Source organism: Xenopus laevis, chromosome 4L (genome assembly GCF_017654675.1).
Source record: "Xenopus laevis strain J_2021 chromosome 4L, Xenopus_laevis_v10.1, whole genome shotgun sequence".
Lineage (NCBI taxonomy): Eukaryota > Metazoa > Chordata > Amphibia > Anura > Pipidae > Xenopus > Xenopus laevis.
Genome location: NC_054377.1, coordinates 21297730 through 21319504, shown reverse-complemented (window position 1 = coordinate 21319504; position 21775 = coordinate 21297730). Strand labels below are relative to the sequence as shown.

Sequence of the window (21775 nt, the reverse complement as noted above, 5' to 3'; positions counted from 1 at the left end):
ATTAGAGGACATTATAGACCAATAGCAGGGGACCTTTTTACCCATTAAGAGGATCATCGCACCAGAGGCCACCCCTTCAGACTAGAAGAAAAGAACTTTCATTTGAAACAGCATAGGTGGGGGAGGACAGTGAGGTTGTTGAATGCACTGCCGGGTGATGTTGTGATGCTGATTCAGTTAATGCCTTTAAGAATGGCTTGGATGATTTCTTGGACAGACATAATATCAACGGGCTATTGTGATACTAAACGCTATAGTTAGTATAGGTATGGGTATATAGAATTTAATTAAAAGTAGGGAGGGGTGTGTGTATGGATGCTGGGTTTTCATTTGGAGGGGTTAAACTTGATGGGAGTTTTGTCTTTTTTCAACCCAATTTAACTATGTAACTACTGTATAACTATGTTCACAGTAATGTGGTCACTATAAGATATAAGGGGTCATTTACAACTACTGAGAGAGTCAACAACCGTAGGTTTAACTGGCTACACAGAAAAACATAGAAAGGGAATGGGATTGCCTCACTGAGAATCTGTAGTTTTAGGGACACAGCTCATGTGGAGTCTGAGTTCCCATATGGAGTCAGAGAGGAGTTTGAGTTCCCAGACCAATCTCATAGCTGTACACGTTATAGCATATTAAACAAAAAATCGACTACACTCACAGGACTTGTTGCAAGGTAAAAAAGGTGGATTTTTTTAATGTCTTCAGGAAGTGAAAAAAAGTACTTAACACAGTGTTATTTAAATATTAAAGTGGCGCCAAATCTCACAGTGATGATGTCATTCATGGGCATGATCCCAATTAATACACATTTGTGTCATTTACATATACAAAAGGACAAATACAAGAGTCCTCTGCACTCAACCCATTATCAATATATTTAAGACAGAGACATTTTGTGCATACTGCTACTGAAAAATGCCTTACCCTTTAAACAAAACAGGGATTGTTTGTCCATATATTGCAATATATTTAAGCTGGCCAACTACGTCAAAGTCATCCCATATCTGGCCAGTCCTACAATTCTCATCTGATTCATTAAGAATTCTATTGCTTCATTATACATTTTACAAAGGGACTAAGTTTCACCAGCAACTTTCTAGCTGCTTTCAACGTCAAACATAAGTGATATGCTTATTAATAATTTTGTAATTTTGCCAACTTGCGTGATCATTTTATACAAAAAGGGGTACAATAAGCTCTGATAAAATCACTCATAAAACGAAAACATAAAAAACCTCCACAGGGTATCTGCAAATTCTATACACCCCTACCAATATAGGATAACTCAGCACTATATAACTTATTGTAGCCCTTTGGTCAGGAACAGGACCAATGTACACACCAATCTCCCCGTAATCTCATTCCAGTGACCATTTCTCAGGAAAAGCCTGTGCAGGCTCACAAGCTGCTGACAGTTCCTATGATAACACAATGCTGACTCATATGGGTCCCAGACCCGCTGCACACTTATATTACCCACAGCCAACTGGCTCCAACTGCATGTAAGGATTAAGCGTAATAGTGTTTCTATTCCTTTTGGTGATCCAACTGTGGCTATTAGATATTTGCTCTTTATTCACTTTTATTTTAGGAACTTTAGACACCCCCCCGATTGTGTAGGCTCGACTTGGATGTATAATGAGCCACTACAGGAACACGGACCAATGTGCCAGGTACCCGGAAGAAGGGAATATACTGTACAGTGGCCAATGATTCGTATGGTAAGTAAATACAATTGAAAATCGTTGCATACGACGGTTCCCTGGTGCATAGGTTGTGTGGCTTGTGTTGTTATAACACTACTATAGCCTCAGACTGAACTGTATAGAGCTGTCATCCCACGTTGTATTAGGGAATCCTGTCTGCCAGATAACTACCGCCATGTAGTAGATAAGACAGATACCCCTTACATGCAGTTGGAGGTAGTTGTCTGTGAGAAACAGTGGCGTAACTACCGGGGGAGTAGGGGTGCGATTGGGCCAGGGCCCGCACCCCCTCAGGGCCCCCGGCAGCTCGTGCGCAGAAAATATTGTACGGAGGGGAGCGGGGGGCCCGGCTGCACGTCCCGCGCCAGGGCCCGCCCCCCTCTAGTTACGTTACTGGTGGCAAATATAAGTGTGCAGCTGGTCTGGGACCCATATTAGTTTGTGTTGCATTTTATATATATATATATATATATATATATATATATATATATATATATATATATATATATATATATATATATATATATATATATATATATATCCTTGAAAAAGGACCGCAAAGTTAACATATAATGTTTTAAAATAAACAGGTGAAGATTTTTACAGGAGTGCCAGTTTTCAATTTATATATCAAATATAACTGTGCACCCCAATTATACATTAATTTTGCATTGGAGTGCGGATACTCAGCGGACTATTATATATATATATATATATATATATATATATATATATACACACAGTATATATACAGTATATATTTCTAATTCTTTTGTATATGTAAATGACACAAAGGTGTATTAATTGGATTATGCCCATGAATGACATCATCACTGTGGCATTTTGGCGACATTTTTATATTTATATAACACTATGTTAAGTACTTTTTTCACTTCCTAAAGATGGCAATGTGAGTCGAAACATTGAATACATCCACCTTTTTTACCTTGTAACAAGTATATTTAAATAAAAACAACATTATGAAGAGATGTGTTTTTCCAGGACCTTTTTTGGAGGACATCCTTCTATGGTTAGGTTAGATTCTGTTACTGGAAACATTGGGTATGCACAAGAGGTTGTTGTTGGCCCTTTAGTAACTGTAATTGATGTGGATGTCTTTGCAGGTGTCACTGTTGGTTGTATGGTAGTGGTTGTTTGTAGAGTACTAGATGCAGTAATAGATGTCACAGAAAAACTTGGAGTTGATATCTTGGGAGAAGTCATTGTTGAGTATATGGTACTGGTTTGTGATGGAGAAGTAGATGAAGGAACAGATGTGACAAAAGTGGTAGAGGTGGATGTCTTGGCAGGAGTCACAGTTGAGGATGTGGTACTGGTTGGTGCTGAAGTTGTAGTAGTATGTACAGATGTCACAGATGTGGATGTCTTGGCAGGAGTTACAGTTGAGGAGGTGGTACTGGTTGGTGCTGAAGTTGTATGTACAGATGTGACAGATGTGGTAGAGGTGGATGTCTTGGCAGGAGTCACAGTTGAGGATGTGGTACTGGTTGGTGCTGAAGTTGTAGTAGTATGTACAGATGTCACAGATGTGGATGTCTTGGCAGGAGTCACAGTTAAGGAGGTTGTACTGGTTGGTGCTGAAGTTGTAGTAGTATGTACAGATGTCACAGATGTGGATGGCTTGGCAGGAGTCACAGTTGAGGCGGTTGTACTGGTTGGTGCTGAAGTTGCATGTACAGATGTGACAGATGTGGTAGAGGTGGATGTCTTGGCAGGAGTCACAGTAGAGTATGTGGTACTAGTTGGTGCTGGAGTTGTAGTTGTATGCACAGATGTGGTGGATGTCTTGGCAGGAGTCACAGTTGAGGATATGGTACTAGTTGGTGCCGATGTTGTAGTTGTATGTACAGATGTGGATGTCTTGGCAGGAGTCACAGTTGAGGAAGTGGTACTGGTTGGTGCTGAAGTTGTATGTACAGATGTCACAGATATGGTCGATGTGGATGTCTTGGCAGGAGTCACAGTAGAGTATGTGGTACTAGTTGGTGCTGGAGTTGTAGTTGTATGCACAGATGTGGTGGATGTCTTGGCAGAAGTCACAGTTGAGGATGTGGTACTAGTTGGTGCTGGAGTTGTAGTTGTATGCACAGATGTGGTGGATGTCTTGGCAGGAGTCACAGTTGAGGATGTGGTACTAGTTGGTGCCAAAGTTGTAGTTGTATGTACAGATGTCAAACGTGTGGATGTAGATGCCAGTGTAGAGGATTTAGTGCTAGTTGTTGGGGTTTTAGTTGTTGTAACAGATGTTGCAGGAGTACTTGATAGACAGGGTCCAGAAAATCTGTCAACCTTACAGTTTGTGTTGCAGTAGCCATAGTAATAGCAACCAGAGGCATCAGTCTCATTATAAACAGTATCCCCTAAAAAAAGTACATTGAGGTTAAATAAAAGATCTAATAATTTCCTGATAATTCTCTTTCTTGTGTATAACTGTACAATTGTAAACAAATAGACCTTAAAATGTTGAAAATGCCTCTGTTTAACCAGCTCTCTACATTGTAAATTTAGATTCAAAAACAAAACTGTGCATATACTGTACAGTAGCTATATTATTAGAGTCTGGCCATAAAATGTATGGAAAAATGTGGACTTATGCATAGGACTCCTTATATTTTACATCAGTAGGTACATTAATCGCTACATAATATGGGAGGCAAGGATTGTGACCAAAGACACAAAGATATAGAAGTGAAATGGGTACTTGTAAATTTCAGTTTCGACCACACACACTTCAAAGCAAACTAGTTCAGTGTGACACATGTGCAAAGTATCCAATGGTTAAAATGTAACCTTTAATAAACTAACACTAAAAAGGGAAAAGCTTGAAAAAAACACACACATTCACTGCTATAACCACCAGGCTGCAGTGCTGGACCAGTGTCCTTAAAAAACAAATTCAAAACTGCACATGGTGGAACGGTGGTGCCAAATTCAAAAATTCATGGCACCTCTCCAGAAATTGTATTCTAAACAGGCTTCGGTGCCGTGCCACCCACTCCCACCCTTCCATTTTAAACCAACATGAGCCAAATCCTGCCTATCTACGTGGGGACAGGGTGGGAGCTAAGTTGCCCACCGTCCACCTATGCCACCCAACTTGTTTCGCCGACTATATCAGATTCTTCAGGGGCACATCGGATTTAATTTTACATATTTACATAGTTAATGTAAAGCCTACATTTTCCTACCATGTATATTGTTGGGCATATCTTACCCACCCAAGCCACATCATTTGTACTGCATATACCCCCGCCATTTGCCAGCCCTATCACATTTTCCTAGAACAAATAGCAGCTTTTACCAGGTGGCCATTTTCCCTCTGACACATCATCAGTAACATTGTAACATGTATCCTGTAAAGTTCATGCAATGCAGAATGCAGGTTTACACAGGTAAACAAACTTTGATAAAAAGTTCTGCTGGGGTTGAGCACTGTAATGGTTAAGCTGAGCTCAGGAGAGGTGGTTATGAGAAAAAAATAGGATCAGACAGCTAGAGTTTCTATGGGAAGCAGCAATGCTATCTCTTCATTGGCTGTAGGGTGTGTTTAGAAATCTGAGCTGAGAAGAACTGAACATGCTCATAAGTCAACAGCCAAAGCAATTTTCTGAGGGAGAGGGCAGAATGGGTTAGAGGAGTAGAAGGATTTATAAGTGGTTAAGGGGATGCTGCAGCCTTACTGTTAACCCTTTAACAAACAGAGTGGCAGGTATCTAAAGATTTCAAAGAGGCCTTTCACTGATGACATTTTTGTGGAGGGTTTACATGTCCTTTAAATCAATTTAAAACTTACCTGGTGAGAATGTGGCACCATTTACAAGACAATAGCAATGTGTTGAAATAAATGTTGTGGTAACTTTTTTGCTGGTTGTTTCTGGTGTAGGTTGTGATGTTGTGATGCAATTACTATAGTCATCACAGCAAAATAATCTTATCTCATAATCATAGCATATTTGTGATATCTGATCCTTGTTGAGGCACACCAGTCCATCTACTGTGTTACATATTACAGTTTGTGCAGGCGGATTAAATTGCATGATAGGGATATTTGTTGCTCTACACTCAATGTTATTAGGGCTCCTACAGGCCGACTGTATATCTTTGAGAGTCTCAAACTCACCACCACTTAATCCAGGTGATGGGCTATTGCGATTAAACCACTGTGTCCACCGACATCCCGGTGTACAGAATACAGATGTTGTATATGATACTGATGAGTATGGCTGCCTTTGGGTTATTGATATGGGCGTTCTTGCACTTGTTTTTGTTGTCATTATCTCTGCTTTTGTGGTGGTGAGATTTGATGTGGTTGAAGGGGTTTCAGTAGTTGTTGTCTCTGTAGATGTTAGGTATTCACATGGTACAAAACTGCAGCATAAAACTTTAATTTGGTAGTTAGGACAAGGGGCATCTGATGACTGCTGATAGCATAGCAACCCGATAGATACATTACATATTATATTGTATGTAGTTAAATCTAGCGGTGCTGTTGATGAATTATCTGCTTCACAATAAATATCTTTTGGATTTTCACAAATGTTATATCCATTTCCTCGTATGTTTTCGTATGATTCATCATCATCTCCATTCTGTGTCGCTGGATCGCTGACATTAAACCACTCGGACCATTCACATTGCTCAACAACACATAATGTTGTTGTCATTTGAGTGACATTTGTTGCTGCTGAAATTAGATTAAAGACATTCTAGTCAAGCCTGGCCAACAGATTGAACTTGCCATTATATAGTGAATAAAGTACCCCCTATTGTAAAATATAAGGATATTATAAGTCATCGAGGAGTTCCATGGCCATATTAAAGCACAATGCCGAATGTTTTTATACAGGTCATGGAACTACGAGGTTACTTCTAATATCCTCATATTTTCAAACAAGGGGTACTTTATTTATTTAAATACACCATTTTTAGTGAGCCATGTGTCAAAAATGTCACTACTCACCGTTTATAACTGATGACATCACTAGTCACCGTTTTTAAGGATATAGATATTCATGGCTTTTGTGTATTAAATATATATATATAAAATATACTGCTGTTTTAGAGAGAAACACTTTTTTGAATAGTAAAAGTGGGATATCAGTTGAATTGTAGGCTACAAAAACAATATAGTACTTTTCTTTAAAGGACAAGTAACAGCAAAAGATGAAAGGATTGTTGGTGCATTTAAATATGATCAACAGTTGATCAAATTTTCATATGCTGTGTGTTTGCTTCAGAAAGCCATGAGCTTTCTAGACTTGATTTTGGGTGGGTTACACAATAAAAACTTGTATGCCAGAGGAGTATATCACACAGAACAATTTAACAAAACAAAAATTAACATGAAATTAACATTTATTTGTAAAAGTAATATCTAAGCAAAAATACTGCACAAGTCCATTGGTACTAATAATATATATTATATATATATTTTTTTAAATTTTTGTGGAGCAGTTGTTAGGAAATACTTGCCTGTAGTGGGTACAGTTGAGAAGGTAAATGGTGATGTGAAGGCAGATAGACATGGGTAGATTTCTCGATAGATGGTTCCATTTTCCTTGCATGTCGCAGTAATACAACCTCCCATACCATCTGTAGTGTTGTATATGCTTTGATTGTAGTTGTACATTTGGCCTTCATATATACAAACACAGGCTAAAAAAAGATTGCATGTTTAAGTATAGGAAGGAAGACATGAATACTTAACAGCAGTTACATATTTTATGCTGTCATACCTTCAGCATTAGGAGAACACATAATGCCATGCTCTGTGCAGTTGCTGTAGGGGGAAAAATAAGTCATTATTTGTAAAATGTACACCTCCTAATCATGGGTAGTTTACCATAGAAGGCTTTCCAATGGAGAACTTATATAATGAATGAAGAGCACTTGGACTTTATTTTTCCTCTGTAAATCGTATTTGTTCTCTGTTTGTGAAATTGGGCGCAGGCTGTGTATTGCATATTCAGAGCGGGAGCTGTGTCACTTCTAGAATGTTTTTTAAAAACAGTGTTTTTTTTCGGGTGCACTTATTGACACTGCTTGCCGTGGGGATCCTGAAGCTCAGTTGTGCACCATTTATCAGAAGAGGCAAGATGTGAAAGAACATGTTTGAATGCAAGTACCTTAATAAATTGTTTTAATATATGCTCTCCATTGCATGCATATTAAGCACCAGTAATGGGGGTGTTGTTATAAACAGGGCCGGATTTACATAGTGGGCACCCCTAGGCCCGCTGTTGTTCGTGAACCCCCGTCGCCTTCCTTTTATTCACTCAAATCACTGAGACTGGAGCTATGGGGATTGGCACACAGGAAATTTAAAAAACTATTGTATCTCCTGCGCATCCCCAGTGTTTCTGAACCAATGTAGGTGTAGTTGGGCAGCATGCAGCCCTCTATAATCCTACCGCCCTAGTCCCGGGCCTTGGTGGCCTCTCCACAAATCTGGGCCTGGTTATAAATGACCCCTATCTAAGAAAAGGTGATAAGCTTGCCCAAATGCAGTTGCCCATTGAGACTAATAGAATATTTATTAAATAAATGCTTCATGCTGATTGGTTGATGTAAATAATTAGACCTGTAATAAGTTTGCACCTTACATTTCCACAAAAAGGCTCTTATTGAAGGAAGAAAGTAGAATTACCAGGCAATGCAAGTCTCTTTAGAGGGCATTTTGGATCCCAATTTATAATATTTCCTGTCCTCATCAAAGCAGCCACATTGTGATACGCATTCCATTTCATCCTCATCAAAGTACGGTGCGTATTTTGGGCATGTGGGATAACATCCTTATGAAAATTTAGAGATCTCATCCATTAGAAATATGAAGACTACAATTAAATTTAGATTCAAAATATCATATATATTAAGGTATGAATAAAATAACTTATTTTACCTTCAAGGCCACCCAACTCATAAGAACACTTTCCCCTAGGATTTCTACAGGTCTTCAAACAAGGCGCTCCGCAGGGCCTATAATGCCATTCACACCTTTTTTCCTTGTTATAGTAATCACAGAACAGAGCTGATAACAATAAATGAATACACAGAAGAAAGATTTATTTATTTCTGCCGCAATGGTTTTTATGAACATCAGATAAAATCAGATTATTTCAATGAAAAACAGGCATAAAGCATAGCTGGTCTTAAAAACTGTTACTGTATATCAGGGGTCCCCAACCTTTTTTTTACCCGGGAGCCACATTCAAATGTAAAAAGAGTTGGAGAACAACACAAACATAAAATAGTCCCTTGGGTGCCAAAATAAGGGCTGTGATTGGCTATTTGGTTGCCCCTGTGTGGACTGGCAGCCTATAAGAGGCTCTACTTGGTACTATACTTAGTTTTTATGCAATTAAAACTTGCTTCCAAGCCTGGAATTCAAAAATAAGCATCTGCTCTGAGGACCCAGAGAGCAACATCCAAGGGGTTGGAGAGCAACATGTTGCTCGCGAGCTACTGGTTGGGGATCACTGTGTATATCATAAAGTGCAAGCACAAGAAGAACCTGTGCCGATCGGAATTTATTGTAATTTTAAGTTGTTATTAATGTGTACTCAAAATGAAAGGGAGTTACAACATAAATGGTAGTCTATGCTCTTGGTCATAAAGTGTCATATAACGGGAAAATGGACTGAATGGTCAAACCTGATTTGAACATACACATGGATGGCCACATCACGCACATTGCTAATGATATATATTTGTTTAGCATTTGGGCAGAATGAGAACACTATATAGAGTGACCATACTTGTGGTGCAACAATAAATCATAATTTAGTGTAAAAACACTTTACACTTTTTTGTATGTATTAATGATCGATATATTCCCAGAAGTTGTTACATTTTGCCTTCTTTGAGCTGTACATTCTGTTTTTTGGGGTGTTAGAGCTCAGTGGCAGTACTAAACTTTAATACCTCACCAAATCATGAAGCTCAAGGAAAGTATTGAGTTTAGCAATTCAGGAAAGATCTATCCATGCTGAGATTAGTCTTTGAAGATTGTAAAAGTGTTTGTTAAATCTTAAGGAATGGATATTATTTACTAAACATAAATATTAATATTGCTCAGTAAGACTTTAAAGATCTATTTTTCAAGCTGTGCAAAAACTGGAGTTAGGACAAACCAAAATTTAAAAAAAATCACGTGCCTCACATGCTGCAATTATTTTAGGACCTTGTAATTTGCATGTGCAAATGGTTTTGGATTTGTTTTGAGATTCTTATTGACCTTTTGAGGCAGATTCTGTATTCAGCTGAATCCTAAAATTCATGATACTGTGAAACCCTAATAAATAACACTTTTGTTTCACATTTTGTTTTAAACTTTTTTTTCACCACTTGATAAATAGGAGATTTAATTTTTTTTCAATAGATGAGAATTAGGATTCAAATAATGTTTGTTATGCTAAGTGTTGTATTTGATTTATAACTAAATCATGGTATGGTAATGTTGCTTTACTCACGGCAAATTGTTGGGCTCCTCCAATAAATACATATAAAAAATTCTCCACATGCCTGGGCATAGGCCGCAACAGAAGTGCAAAAGCACTCACAATCCCCTCCAGTATTACAAGCACATGTGTCAGAAACACAATTGTCATAGTATGGAACTGGGTTAACCTAGCAAATAAAAACAAGGTAGGTTTTTCTTTTATAATAAACAAGTGTCCATAGCCATTGATTCATTAAAGAATACTGAAAATAAAAATTAGAGCATGGAAGATCACAGTATCTTTTTTTCAGAGATTATGAAAAGAGGTTTCCAGAGATTGTTCAATCCTTAGACAGAAATAAGGGCAGGGTAACAGAGGACAAAACACATTCTTTGATTTCTTCTCTACTCACACAGGCCGGTGTAAGCACTAAATGCGAGTGGAACACATGCTGCGTATGGTGCTTAAAGGGATACTGTTATGGGGAAAAAAATTTTTTTCAAAATGAATCAGTTAATATAGTGCTGCTCCAGCAGAATTCTGCACTGAAATCCATTTCTCAAAAGAGCAAACAGATTTTTTTATATTCAATTTTGAAATCTGACATGGGGCTAGACATTTTGTCAATTTCCCAGCTGCCCCTTCTCATGTGACTTGTGCCTGCACTTCAGGATAGAAATGCTTTCTGGCAGGCTGCTGTTTTTTCATTCTCAATGTAACTGAATGTGTCTCAGTGGGACATGGGTTTTTACTATTGAGTGCTGTTCTTAGATCTACCAGGCAGCTGTTATCTTGTGTTAGGGAGCTGTTATCTGGTTACCTTCCCATTGTTCTTTTGTTTGGCTGCTGGGGGGGGGAAGGGAGGGGTGATATCACTCCAACTTGCAGTACAGCAGTAAAGAGTGATTGAAGTTTATCAGAGCACAAGTCACATGACTTGGGGCAGCTGGGAAATTGACAATATGTCTAGCCCCATGTCAGATTTCAAAATTGAATATAAAAAAAATCAGTTTGCTCTTTTGAGAAATGGATTTCAGTGCTGAATTCTGCTAGAGCAGCACTATTAACTGATTCATTTTGAAAAATTTTTTTTTTCCCATGACAGTATCCCTTTAAGGACTTGACCCTAAAACTGAAAATCCATTAGAGGCGTTATGCTAATGAGCTTAAAAATTATTGCAGACAATAAAAACATAAACTGATAAAATCTTTGTATATGCTCACTGTGGAATAAAATCATATGACCAACTCACTTACATGTGGATGGCATGCAGCAAAAATACTACTGTGAATAATACTGCATTGCTTTTGTGCCCAAGATACTCTGTATGGATTCAAGACACAAGAATTCTTGTTGAGTTTTGCATCTGGACAAGCCAGAGACAACTTCCAGCTGTTTGCAAATTCTTCAACACTTCCAACGACAGCATTGGTTCTGGTGGTGTAATCATTGTTTCTGTTCCCATCGTAGTTGCCACACAACCCACAAAGCATTCCCTGAAAATACATTTTTTTTTTTAAAAAAAAAATATTTTTGTTTTAAAATTGTTTTATTACTTTATGACAATTAAGACCAATGACAGAGAATAAGTTGCAAAAATGCTAAGTTGCCACTCTAAGGTAGATACATTATAGATTTTTTTTCCTTCAGAAATTCAGCTTATGTATTCCTTGCTTTTTATGGTTTCGGTGGGTAAAAAAAATACACATATGGAATAATGCAATCCTTGCTGAGTATCGGACTTCGCTATATCAAAATATTAAAAAGAACGAAATAAATGTCCATCAGTTATTTAACAAGAAGAAGATAATGCAGCTGTTGATGTTACCTGAAAGATGTTAGTGACTTTAATATAGATAGTTGTCTTCTTATCCCACACGAGCAGCAGGCCTTGGTTAGTCTCAATTACCAAATAAATGCCCATTAAACGCACACTGTATGGGACACCAGTTCCGTTACCTCTTTGTAACACATTGAGATGATCATCAAGAAGAATAAGTTCATAACCCTGTAAAGAAATCCTGTTTAAACTTAAAAGGTATAAAACAAACAGCCAATGAAAATTATAACTTTTTTGACAATGGTTAGAATTCATTTACAAAATGTGGGTTAATTGTGGAAGCATGAAATGCACTATGATAATTGTGGAATATAACATTTCTTTGAACAATGATAATTACGTAATATAGGTAAATTGCACTCACTTCTAGGAAGATTTTGATGGATTTGGAGCATGTAGTTCCTGTAGTCCCACATGGGATGTTCTCTGTGATAATTCTAAAAGTGCTGCCGGTTTCATTTAGAGAACAGTGATCCTGTATATTAAAATGTATTAATAAATAAATGACAGTTTAAAACTATTATAATTAAACTTGATGGAAAAGACAGTAAGGTTGTATGAGAGGAGTAAAATTAAACCATGTAAGGCTTTACTGTTAAATAAATGAAAGAATGGGCTTTGTAAAAAAAAAAATTGTGTAGGATTACAAATGATGAGTGAAACTTTTCGGCAAGTTTCGCCATGAAAATTACGCCTATAGACTGTAATGGGTGAAAAAAATTGTCGTGCATCAAACATTTGACTAGCATCAAAATAAATGCATTACGTTGAATTTGTTTGCAAATTTTCACTGTTTTGCAAATTTTTGGTGAAGCGAAACGGGTCAGATTCACTCATCACTACAGTGAATTGCAGGAGTAATAGCACAGATTTAGCCATAAAGGGAATATTCTATCCCATTTTATTTTCACTAGAGCTTGATAACATTCAGGTGCTCATCCATCTAACATTAAGATATTTTTCTTGTTTAACAAGTTCAAGCTTTAAAGTATATCTACTAATAAACATTGACGACTAGCAAAATATATTACTAAACATTTAGATATTTATTTATGCTTCTCACTCTTTGATATCAATGAGCAAAAATCATATATGATACAATTTCTATTTTCTAAACCCTGGGTTTTTAAATATCTCATATGGCTATCACATGGCTATCACATGGCTAAAATACAACAAAAAGAGCCTCCTGTAGGCTGCCAGTCCACATAGGGACTAAAAAATAGCCAATCACAGCCCTTATTTCTTACCTCCCCAGGAACTGTGTGCATGTTGTTCCCCAACTCTTTTTACATTTGAAAGTGGCTCATGGATAAAAAAAGGTTGGGGACCTCTGTTTTAATGTACAGTATATACTTGTACCAGTATTGCCCTCCCTAGTGACTTTAGAGATGGATGAGTCAGGTGTGGCTATATAAGTAAGGTCAGAGCGGGTTGACAATTGTCATCACTAGTATGAGTGGTATTGTTATCACCATATCTACCCACATCTGTACTCTGACACTCCTTTGAAATCTGGTTAAAACAACTGAAAATACATACAGTTGTAGCAGTGAGAAAGTCTACAGCTTATTAGTCTAGGAAGAAACATCTGAATCATTGAGTGGAGTCACATTAGCTTTTGAGGTGCATTATTGCTTTAAAAACAAAAAAAATTCGGTATTCATTACAATTGGCTCTTCATAGCAGTATCTACTGATAAAGATTTTATTTTCACTTTATTTTTAAAAAGCAACAAGATATGCATACCTTTGCAAGAGTATATTCACATTCTCCCCCAAAACTATAACGCTGTCCATCAAAAGTAATATAATGCCCATCTCCATATACTTGGCAAGTCCCCAGACAAACATTCGTGGTACAATTCCACTTTCTGTCCTTGCAAACACTGCAGAAATATTTGGGATATATAGAATACTGTATGTTTAGCTGAATTGTTTTGCAAGCAAAATCTTATTTAGAAAATACTTATACACACCATGTGTTGCATCGAATTTTTATCTCATCCCCGGGCGCATACATTGCCTCATTGTGGATGCAGGGACAATCATTTTCTTTGATACAGCCACCTTTGTCATCAGACACAAGATCATCAGGGCAGACACATCCTGGACTGCACCTTTTACTATACTATAAAAAGAAACCACAAAAACTCATCATTACAAAATAATAAATTATCCTCACAAATAATAAAATACTGGTATGGGGTCCGTTAATCATTATTCAGAAAGTTCCAAATTATGGGAAGGCCATCTTCCATAGAGTCCATTTTATCCAAATGACCCAATTTTTTTTTTAATCCTTTTTCTCTGTTTTAATAAAACAGAACCTTTTACTTGATCCAAACTAATATACAATTAATTAACTTAATGTTTAAAATAGTGTCTAGTAGACACAAGTAAGATCCAAATCGGGAAAGACCCAATATCTCGAAAAGCTCAGGTCCCAAGCATTGTAGATAATAGGTCCCATACCTCTATCACCCCTTATTCAACTAAAACCATATAAGGTATATACAATAAATAAACTAAATTGAAATGCAAATGTTCAGTACTATCAGTACAGATTCAATCTATTTGTCTTTTTAATTGATTTGGACACTTCTAAAGCAATAGCAGCACTGAATTATTCTTGGCTGAAAGGCCCCCACTTTTTTTTCTGTTGTTCACCCCTCCAGTCATCCAATTCCCAGGTCAAACAAACACACAAGTTAGGGAATGGTGGTATATGCAGGCAGATGAACCCCTTAGATCTTCCCATGTATCAACTCTAGTGATCATGTAGGTTATGATGCAAACATTCCTTTAAATCAAGTAATACAACAATTAATATCTGCAAATGTATTGTTTCGGATTATTTTCTAACCACTCACACAATGCATGTCCAGAGTCTCGCAGCTTTTAAAGCACTCAGCTCCTGGAGTGCCTGGTTTAGCATTTTGGCAACTAATATAGACCTTAGGATCCACACAGTCTAGAAAACAGATAAAAGAGTTAAAATGCAACATATACAAAATATTCTGTACTTTCTGCTAGATTTAAAATATTAAAAGTGGAAAGGTTAAGAGTTAATAACTCAAGTGTCTTCAAACATGGCATATGGTATATGTGACTTATTCTCACTTTTTCTATTTAGGTGGAAACCTAGTGGAGGAACCTCTCAGTGGTGACAGAACATGCAAATTAATGACAGGACTTGGGTGCTGCTGGTAGAGTAATACTGTACATCCTGTGTTCCTAACCCTGAACATAGAACCAGGTAGAGGTAGAAAGTAGAAATGCATGTGTCCCTACATTCATTTATCATAGAAAGTCATCTACAATACAGTCAATAGTTTTCTACTTACACATTTGCTGTTCTGATGGCAGAAAATATCATAAAGCTGATTGGAAAGTTTTTATTTAGTTCTCCAGTATTAGACAAGAGATGGACTAATTGTTTGGGAAGAATATGGTTTACTTTAATCGGGTAGTTATTCCCCTATATAGACTGTACAAATATGAAAACATATAAATACAAAAATAGCATACTATAACTTTTAAAGTTACCACCCAAATTACATCACTGAACATCTGTCAAGTTTTCTGTACCAGCCAAGAGATACAAGAGCAAGTAACAGTGAAGAATATGGAACTTTATGGTCACATGGATCACTGGAACAGATTTGTCCTACTTCCTTTTGGCCAACATACAGCAGTGGGTTTCCAACCCCTTACAACATCGGTAAATGTTGGGTCACCGTTTGGTACATTAGAAATATGCCTATCAAGGCTGTGTAAGACGGGTTTGAAGAAGAGTTCGAATGAATTTCAAGTAAAAAGACTAAACTCTTCAAAATTGATTGTGATATTCATTGAGTGGCTACTTCACTTCTAGGCTGATCCAATGAAGACTCTTAAGTTTCCTATGACAGTAAGTTTCAACTGTAAAAAACAATTCATATAATTTATATTTGCCTCTTATCACAATGCTTTAGAAATAGACTTACCTGCAACTTCATTTCCAATGCAGTTTAGTTTTCCTTTTGTACAGGTGCTGTGGATTTAAATGAAACACATCTTTTCTATTAAATCTACAGAATTGCAGTTAAACTTTTTTCAGCTACCAAAAAATATTTCAATTTGAACACACAAAGCAAACAAAATGGACTTTGACATGCATGCAAACATAGATTACGCAGTTCGTTCAAATTTGACCAGAACTGGAAAATTGTCTGGGTGTTCAAGCCCGAAAGTAGCCAGTTAGGCCTATAGTGCAATATACTAAAGATATGATTCAGCAAATATACTGTATGTGGTCAACAGGCTAGTACTATGTGATCCAACTGAACGACAGTCTGATCAACAGTAAAATGTTCATACACAAATGGACAAATTGCATAATATCTAGCTCATTATCACTTGGGTTACTTGGTTACATATAGATTCATATAGCAGTGTATGAAGGTAATACATTTACATTATTATATTTACTATATGTTGGCAGTTTGAAACTAGTAGATTTTAAATTCACAGCACACTCATTTAATCATAATAAGTCAATCCAATAATTGCTCACCATATAACCCCTCCTACATTAATAGTAGTTCCTGAATGTATCGGAGATCCTCGATAGTAACATGGGCAAAAAGATGGAAGTACACATTTGCCATTGTCATCCAGGTATAACCCTTTGCCACAAGTGCAACCCATCAGAGGATCAAATTGTACCTTGCACATTACATCTGAGATGCTGAGACTGCGGCAGGTTGGTAGATAGGTGCTGATAGCATAGCTGTACACCAGGTTTTCGGAGCAAACAGATTTGTATTTGCCTGTAAAAATAAATATTTCCACAATCTAAGCACTTAATATTGCACTGGTGTGCATTATATGTAAGGCCATACACCATATCTTCTTGTTTAAAAGATCCTGTGCATTCATGTCAGTGATACTTAATATTGGTTATTAGAAGACACAAAATGAACCATCACTTACTGCAAACTAAGTTGTTCCAGTTGGTCAGTATCACACCTTTGGCGGCACAGGCTTGGACATAGGAGAACAAAGCAGCGCACATACACTCTTCACTCCTCTCACAGGAACAGGTGTCGGTCAAGCAATTCTAATGGAACAATACAACAATAATAACTAGTTTCTAAAATGTCATGTCCTGTTCTCCACATAATGCTTTAGTGTATGCTATCTCAACTACATTTCATTTAGAAGAGCTACGTATATGTACAATACCATGGTTTTGTCTACATAATTTCCAGTTTCATAGCTTGCGATAGGCATCCCAACCTTTTTTTTACCAATGAGCCACATTGAAATATAAAGAGTGATGGGGAGCAACACAAACATGAAAATACTGTTATCCTTGGGGGATGCCAAATAAGGGCTGCGATAAAAAGGGATACCCACATGGGATCTGTCTCTTTCTGGTACACCCACTAGCTGGATGAGGTGGTTTGTTGTTTTAGGGCTTGAGGTGGAGATAGACCTCAGTATAGGAGCAAACAATATCAGCTCAGAAACTGTAATATGTCACTATAGGAGTGACAGCTAGGATTAGAAAAGTTAGTGAGCAGCTAAGGCTCCTACGAGGAGTTTAGTAAAGGTTTAGTACCTTCCGGCACTTCTGCTGCAATTTTAGGGACCCAAGAAGTTAGGCTCAGGATTAGAGAGTAATTCACCTCTGCGGGCTTGGCCTAGGGATGGGGAGTTGGTGGTCACAAGGCAGGCAATGTAACCCAGTGAGACAAAGCTGACTACAGGGATCAGAGAGGATCTGTGAGTAACTATATTTGTGTAGATGATTTCCTGCCACTACTTGTTAGTGGAGTGTACCATCTGAGTATGCACCTTGAATATTGGAAGTAATTGATCACTTCAAGTATACCACCAGTTAATAAAGTATTCATTGGTTTAAAGAACCACTGGCACCCAATGTTATTTGCTAAAGAGTGATTGCTGTGTGCTTATACCCGAGTGGTATCCCTTTCTCCATGCCATAAGTGGGGCCACCTGAACATAAACGGGGGAATGTAATAAAAATCACTAACGGAAAAACTATTCGCAATGCGAAAAGTTATGCCTTTGCGCGAACAAATTTTGCTTTGTGCGAATTTAATAAAGCTTTTGCGAGCCCGGAAACTGTTTAGCGACCACTTCCGACAGTGAAAGACCGTTTGCGAATTTTATAGTTTGCGCCAATGCGCAGTCAATGTAATAAAACTTCTTACTGAAAAAGTCGTTATGTTTGCTCCAAAAGATTACGACACCTTCAAGCACTTCTTATGAGTGCGCAATTAAAATTCGCAATGCGCAATTAAAATTCGCAATGCAATAAAAGTTTAAGGAACAATATTACATTGCGAGATGTGGATTTTTAGTCTTATTGGTGCGAATTGTTTTGCTCTTTGCGACTTTTATTACATTCCCCTGAAAGAGTTTAATTATATTGTGCCTACCGAGAGTAGCTATGAGTTGGACCCCTTGCACAGGTTCTGGAACCAGTATATATAGTAACCCAAGGAAGGTTGAGGCAAAACCATAACCCATTCACCTGTTACATCTGGATGGTCTAATGCACCCCTACTATCACTAATTAATAACATTTCTATGCTAACATTGCTCTATTGTGTTGTTGTAACCTGTTGTATAGGAAAAAATTAGTCCCTTTGTGGTTCTTTGCAGACAATTATATTTGAAATGTCACTTATGGCACATGTGTTAGGCAAGGCCTTTTCAAGGTATCCAGAAAATGAATGAATACCCAATCTATTCATTTCAATAATTTAAATTAATGGCACTGTATAATACGTCAGATTTAATACAGCCCTTTATATATCTGTTGATGTTGTTTTTTGTAAGAACTTTAAAAAATAACATTCTGTTCTATCAACTTTCAAACAAGTAACAATGTTTTCCATTATAGAATAAAAAGTAAATCAATTGCATACTTTTGGTTTCATAGATAGATAGATATTTACCTTGTAGTAAATATTTGGGTTCACAACGTAGTGGCACTGACTGAAGACATTATTAGGATCTCTAAGAAAACCACACCAGTGTTTTGCATAATCCTCTGCAAGGGAAATGTTCAAATAAGAGAAATAATTTGGATATCGTTGTACAGGAACAATGGGGAAACATCCAGTCCATGTAGGAATGCTTGAATAATACTGAATAACAGTAAATGCATTACATGCTTAACATGTCTAAATCAGGCAAACATTGATTTTACATATCTATATTAAATGGTCTGATTGTATGTACCATTTTCCAGACTAAGGGAACAAGGGTCGTCCAATATATTCTTCACACTTGGACAGTTGGCTTCTGTTTTCCAGGTGTTAACAAATGCTGCAGCAGAGCCTTCAATTACTCCACTGATTGATCGGAAATCGTCTGTCTGAATGTCGTTGAAGTTTCCACAGATACCTGAATTATAGTTTACAATAGCAGTGAGTTCAACACAAGTAGTCATGTGTTGCAGTCTAAGCTAAAATATTCATTTTACATATTGAGTCCAATTCAGAAAAGAAGAAATACATACACAATTTATTTTGTTCTGGAAACATTTATTCCTGGCTTCATATTACTGATATTCTTTCTGAACCCCTTATAAATTCATGATAATTCGTGATAATTGTCATATTAAAGACTGCTATGAGAACCGTATCAACTCAATTTTTTTGTGCCTGTATAAGAATGCAACAGGGTTATGCTAAATTTGACTGTTGCAAAATCATAATAGAGAAAAAAAAATGCAAACATTGTAATTATTCTAGGGTTTAGTTAAATTCTAAGGTTTAGTTAAATTCCAAAAATAAATGCATGTACTGTGAATAAACAGATATTTTCAGTATCTGATAACAAGTCTATCTCCAGACTGTGGCCCCTACACTTGGGCAGATGTCACCTGGGAGTGTGAATTCCACATTACTTCTTGATGGTGAAATGGATGTTGCTCTTGTTAAGCTCACCTGTCTAACTCACAACTCCTCTGTCCTATGACAGAAGCTACTTTAAACTGCCTTTATCTTGTTCGTGGGGTCCCCACTCCCCAACTTCTCTAAGATTGTTGGTCTCCTTAGGATCCAAAGCTTGATACTGGGGCCTTATGTTCTAGGAAGGAAGTGGAGACCAAAGAGGACAAGCCATGTGCCCCCACCCCTTATATGAACTAGGGACAGGAATTGGTCATTAGATTCCTGAGCCAATTAGGGAAACCAACCTCCCACAGGGCATAGATGACAAAATCATAATTTTCTGAGCTGTGGGAGAAATAAACCTCTGGGTTACTTAGATAATGTTTCTTTTTAGTCAAATACTGTAAGCTTACCAAATGAAGAAACTTTGAAACAACTACTCTACATGTATTTTTCAAAATGTACATTAATAAATGGTAATCAAGCATATGTGACTTTTCTAAAAAGTTCATCAATACCACAATTAATGAGAAAACTGAAATGTGTATGTCATGGGTCCCATATTCACAACAAGAGTAATTTAATAATTATCATGAGTAGACAAAATAACAACTGCTTTCCTTTTGGTAATCCATTTAATTTATTCCAAATACAAATTTTGTTCTTTTCTGCAATGAGTTGACTTACATTGTAAAATAAAGGAAGCAAAAATCACACATCTTACCAGATGTCCTACTTTTATATATAGGGTCCAAAACCACGTAGAGTTGCATTACAGGTACCAATTGAATTATTGCCTGCATTCCATCGATGGAATCAAAGACAATGTAGAAGGGTGAGGGTTGTAACATGGTAAAGTGTCCTGTAAAACAGTTTATATGAATAATTAAAATTTATGTAATAGTGATGGTCCAGACCGTAGCTCAGGTGCAATCCGCTGTCATCAGTTTGATACCAATACTTGTTCTGCCCACATCTACTAATATGGGCATTCTGTAAGCTAAAATGTGAGGTTATGCTGACACCTAGTGGTAGTAGTGAGCAATAATGTTTAGTCAGATCAGGGTTACAGGATGGTGTAATTTCATGGGAGGATCTCAACCTTTGAACTGGGAACTTCCTGTCTTCCATTTTGTGAGAAGCCTTTAGCTGAAGAACAGCACATGACAAGAGCTCTTACTATTTCAGGACTAAATGGTGGAATTGTCCATAAGTACTTTAACCTATGGATACATAGTGCTTAAGGTGCTGCTGTGTGATGTTATGTGTACTGATTTGTGCATTCTGTATTTGTTTAGGTTGCAGTTTTACAGTAAAGTGTAATTCAACAAAGATCCTTACGGACTCAAGGTCTCACGTGTCTTAATACTGGATTACTTATTGTTAGACTGTCTGACTAGCGTTATACAACTGCTCAATAACGCGAAGCAGAACAATACTTTTGTCTGTTTATAAGTCCCTTTTACCTATCCTGTGTGTACAAATCATTATGCTGCTTGCCCTGACCGGTGCTTTGGACCTTTGCCATAAACTCTGTACCTACTTTGCTTGCATTGCCTATCTGCCTATCCTGCATGTATCTTAAAACATGCTATTTTGCTAATAACCATTCAGCCTGTGCACCAGTTCCTTCATCCTCCACTGTCCATGCATTCAATCTTGAAGACAGCAGCCCTAATGGTTAAATATTTTGAACAGAAAATAAAGTTCAAGTGTCAAAAACTGTAATCCGAATTGAACACAAATCAAACAAGTTATCTTAGGATCTTTTTTTTTTTTTTTTACCCATGAGACACTTTCAAAATAGGGCTTTGATTGAATATTTGGTGGCCCCTATGTGGACTAGCA

The 21775-nt window shown here is 37.2% G+C and overlaps 2 protein-coding genes across 2 annotated transcripts in view; both read right to left on the bottom strand.

Annotated features, from left to right (window-relative positions):
* LOC108713470 (intestinal mucin-like protein) overlaps nucleotides 1–796 on the bottom strand; it is a 32131-nt gene extending 31335 nt beyond the window's left edge. The window contains exon 1 of the mRNA XM_018257037.1: nucleotides 773–796. Coding sequence (XP_018112526.1) covers nucleotides 773–796 — 24 coding nt within the window. The remainder of the gene's footprint in view (nucleotides 1–772) is intronic.
* Nucleotides 797–4113: 3317 nt separating this feature from the next.
* LOC108713469 (mucin-5B-like) overlaps nucleotides 4114–21775 on the bottom strand; it is a 29280-nt gene continuing 11618 nt past the window's right edge. Inside the window, exons 11-28 of the mRNA XM_018257036.2 lie at nucleotides 20652–20789; nucleotides 19272–19436; nucleotides 18986–19080; nucleotides 16989–17115; nucleotides 16570–16825; nucleotides 16001–16047; nucleotides 14885–14985; nucleotides 13991–14142; nucleotides 13762–13900; nucleotides 12377–12487; nucleotides 12001–12180; nucleotides 11429–11668; nucleotides 10202–10358; nucleotides 8632–8760; nucleotides 8380–8524; nucleotides 7469–7512; nucleotides 5527–6417; nucleotides 4114–4163 (exon numbers count right to left, since the gene is read on the bottom strand). Of these exons, the coding sequence (XP_018112525.2) occupies nucleotides 4114–4163; nucleotides 5527–6417; nucleotides 7469–7512; nucleotides 8380–8524; nucleotides 8632–8760; nucleotides 10202–10358; nucleotides 11429–11668; nucleotides 12001–12180; nucleotides 12377–12487; nucleotides 13762–13900; nucleotides 13991–14142; nucleotides 14885–14985; nucleotides 16001–16047; nucleotides 16570–16825; nucleotides 16989–17115; nucleotides 18986–19080; nucleotides 19272–19436; nucleotides 20652–20789 (3167 nt within the window). The remainder of the gene's footprint in view (nucleotides 4164–5526; nucleotides 6418–7468; nucleotides 7513–8379; nucleotides 8525–8631; nucleotides 8761–10201; nucleotides 10359–11428; nucleotides 11669–12000; nucleotides 12181–12376; nucleotides 12488–13761; nucleotides 13901–13990; nucleotides 14143–14884; nucleotides 14986–16000; nucleotides 16048–16569; nucleotides 16826–16988; nucleotides 17116–18985; nucleotides 19081–19271; nucleotides 19437–20651; nucleotides 20790–21775) is intronic.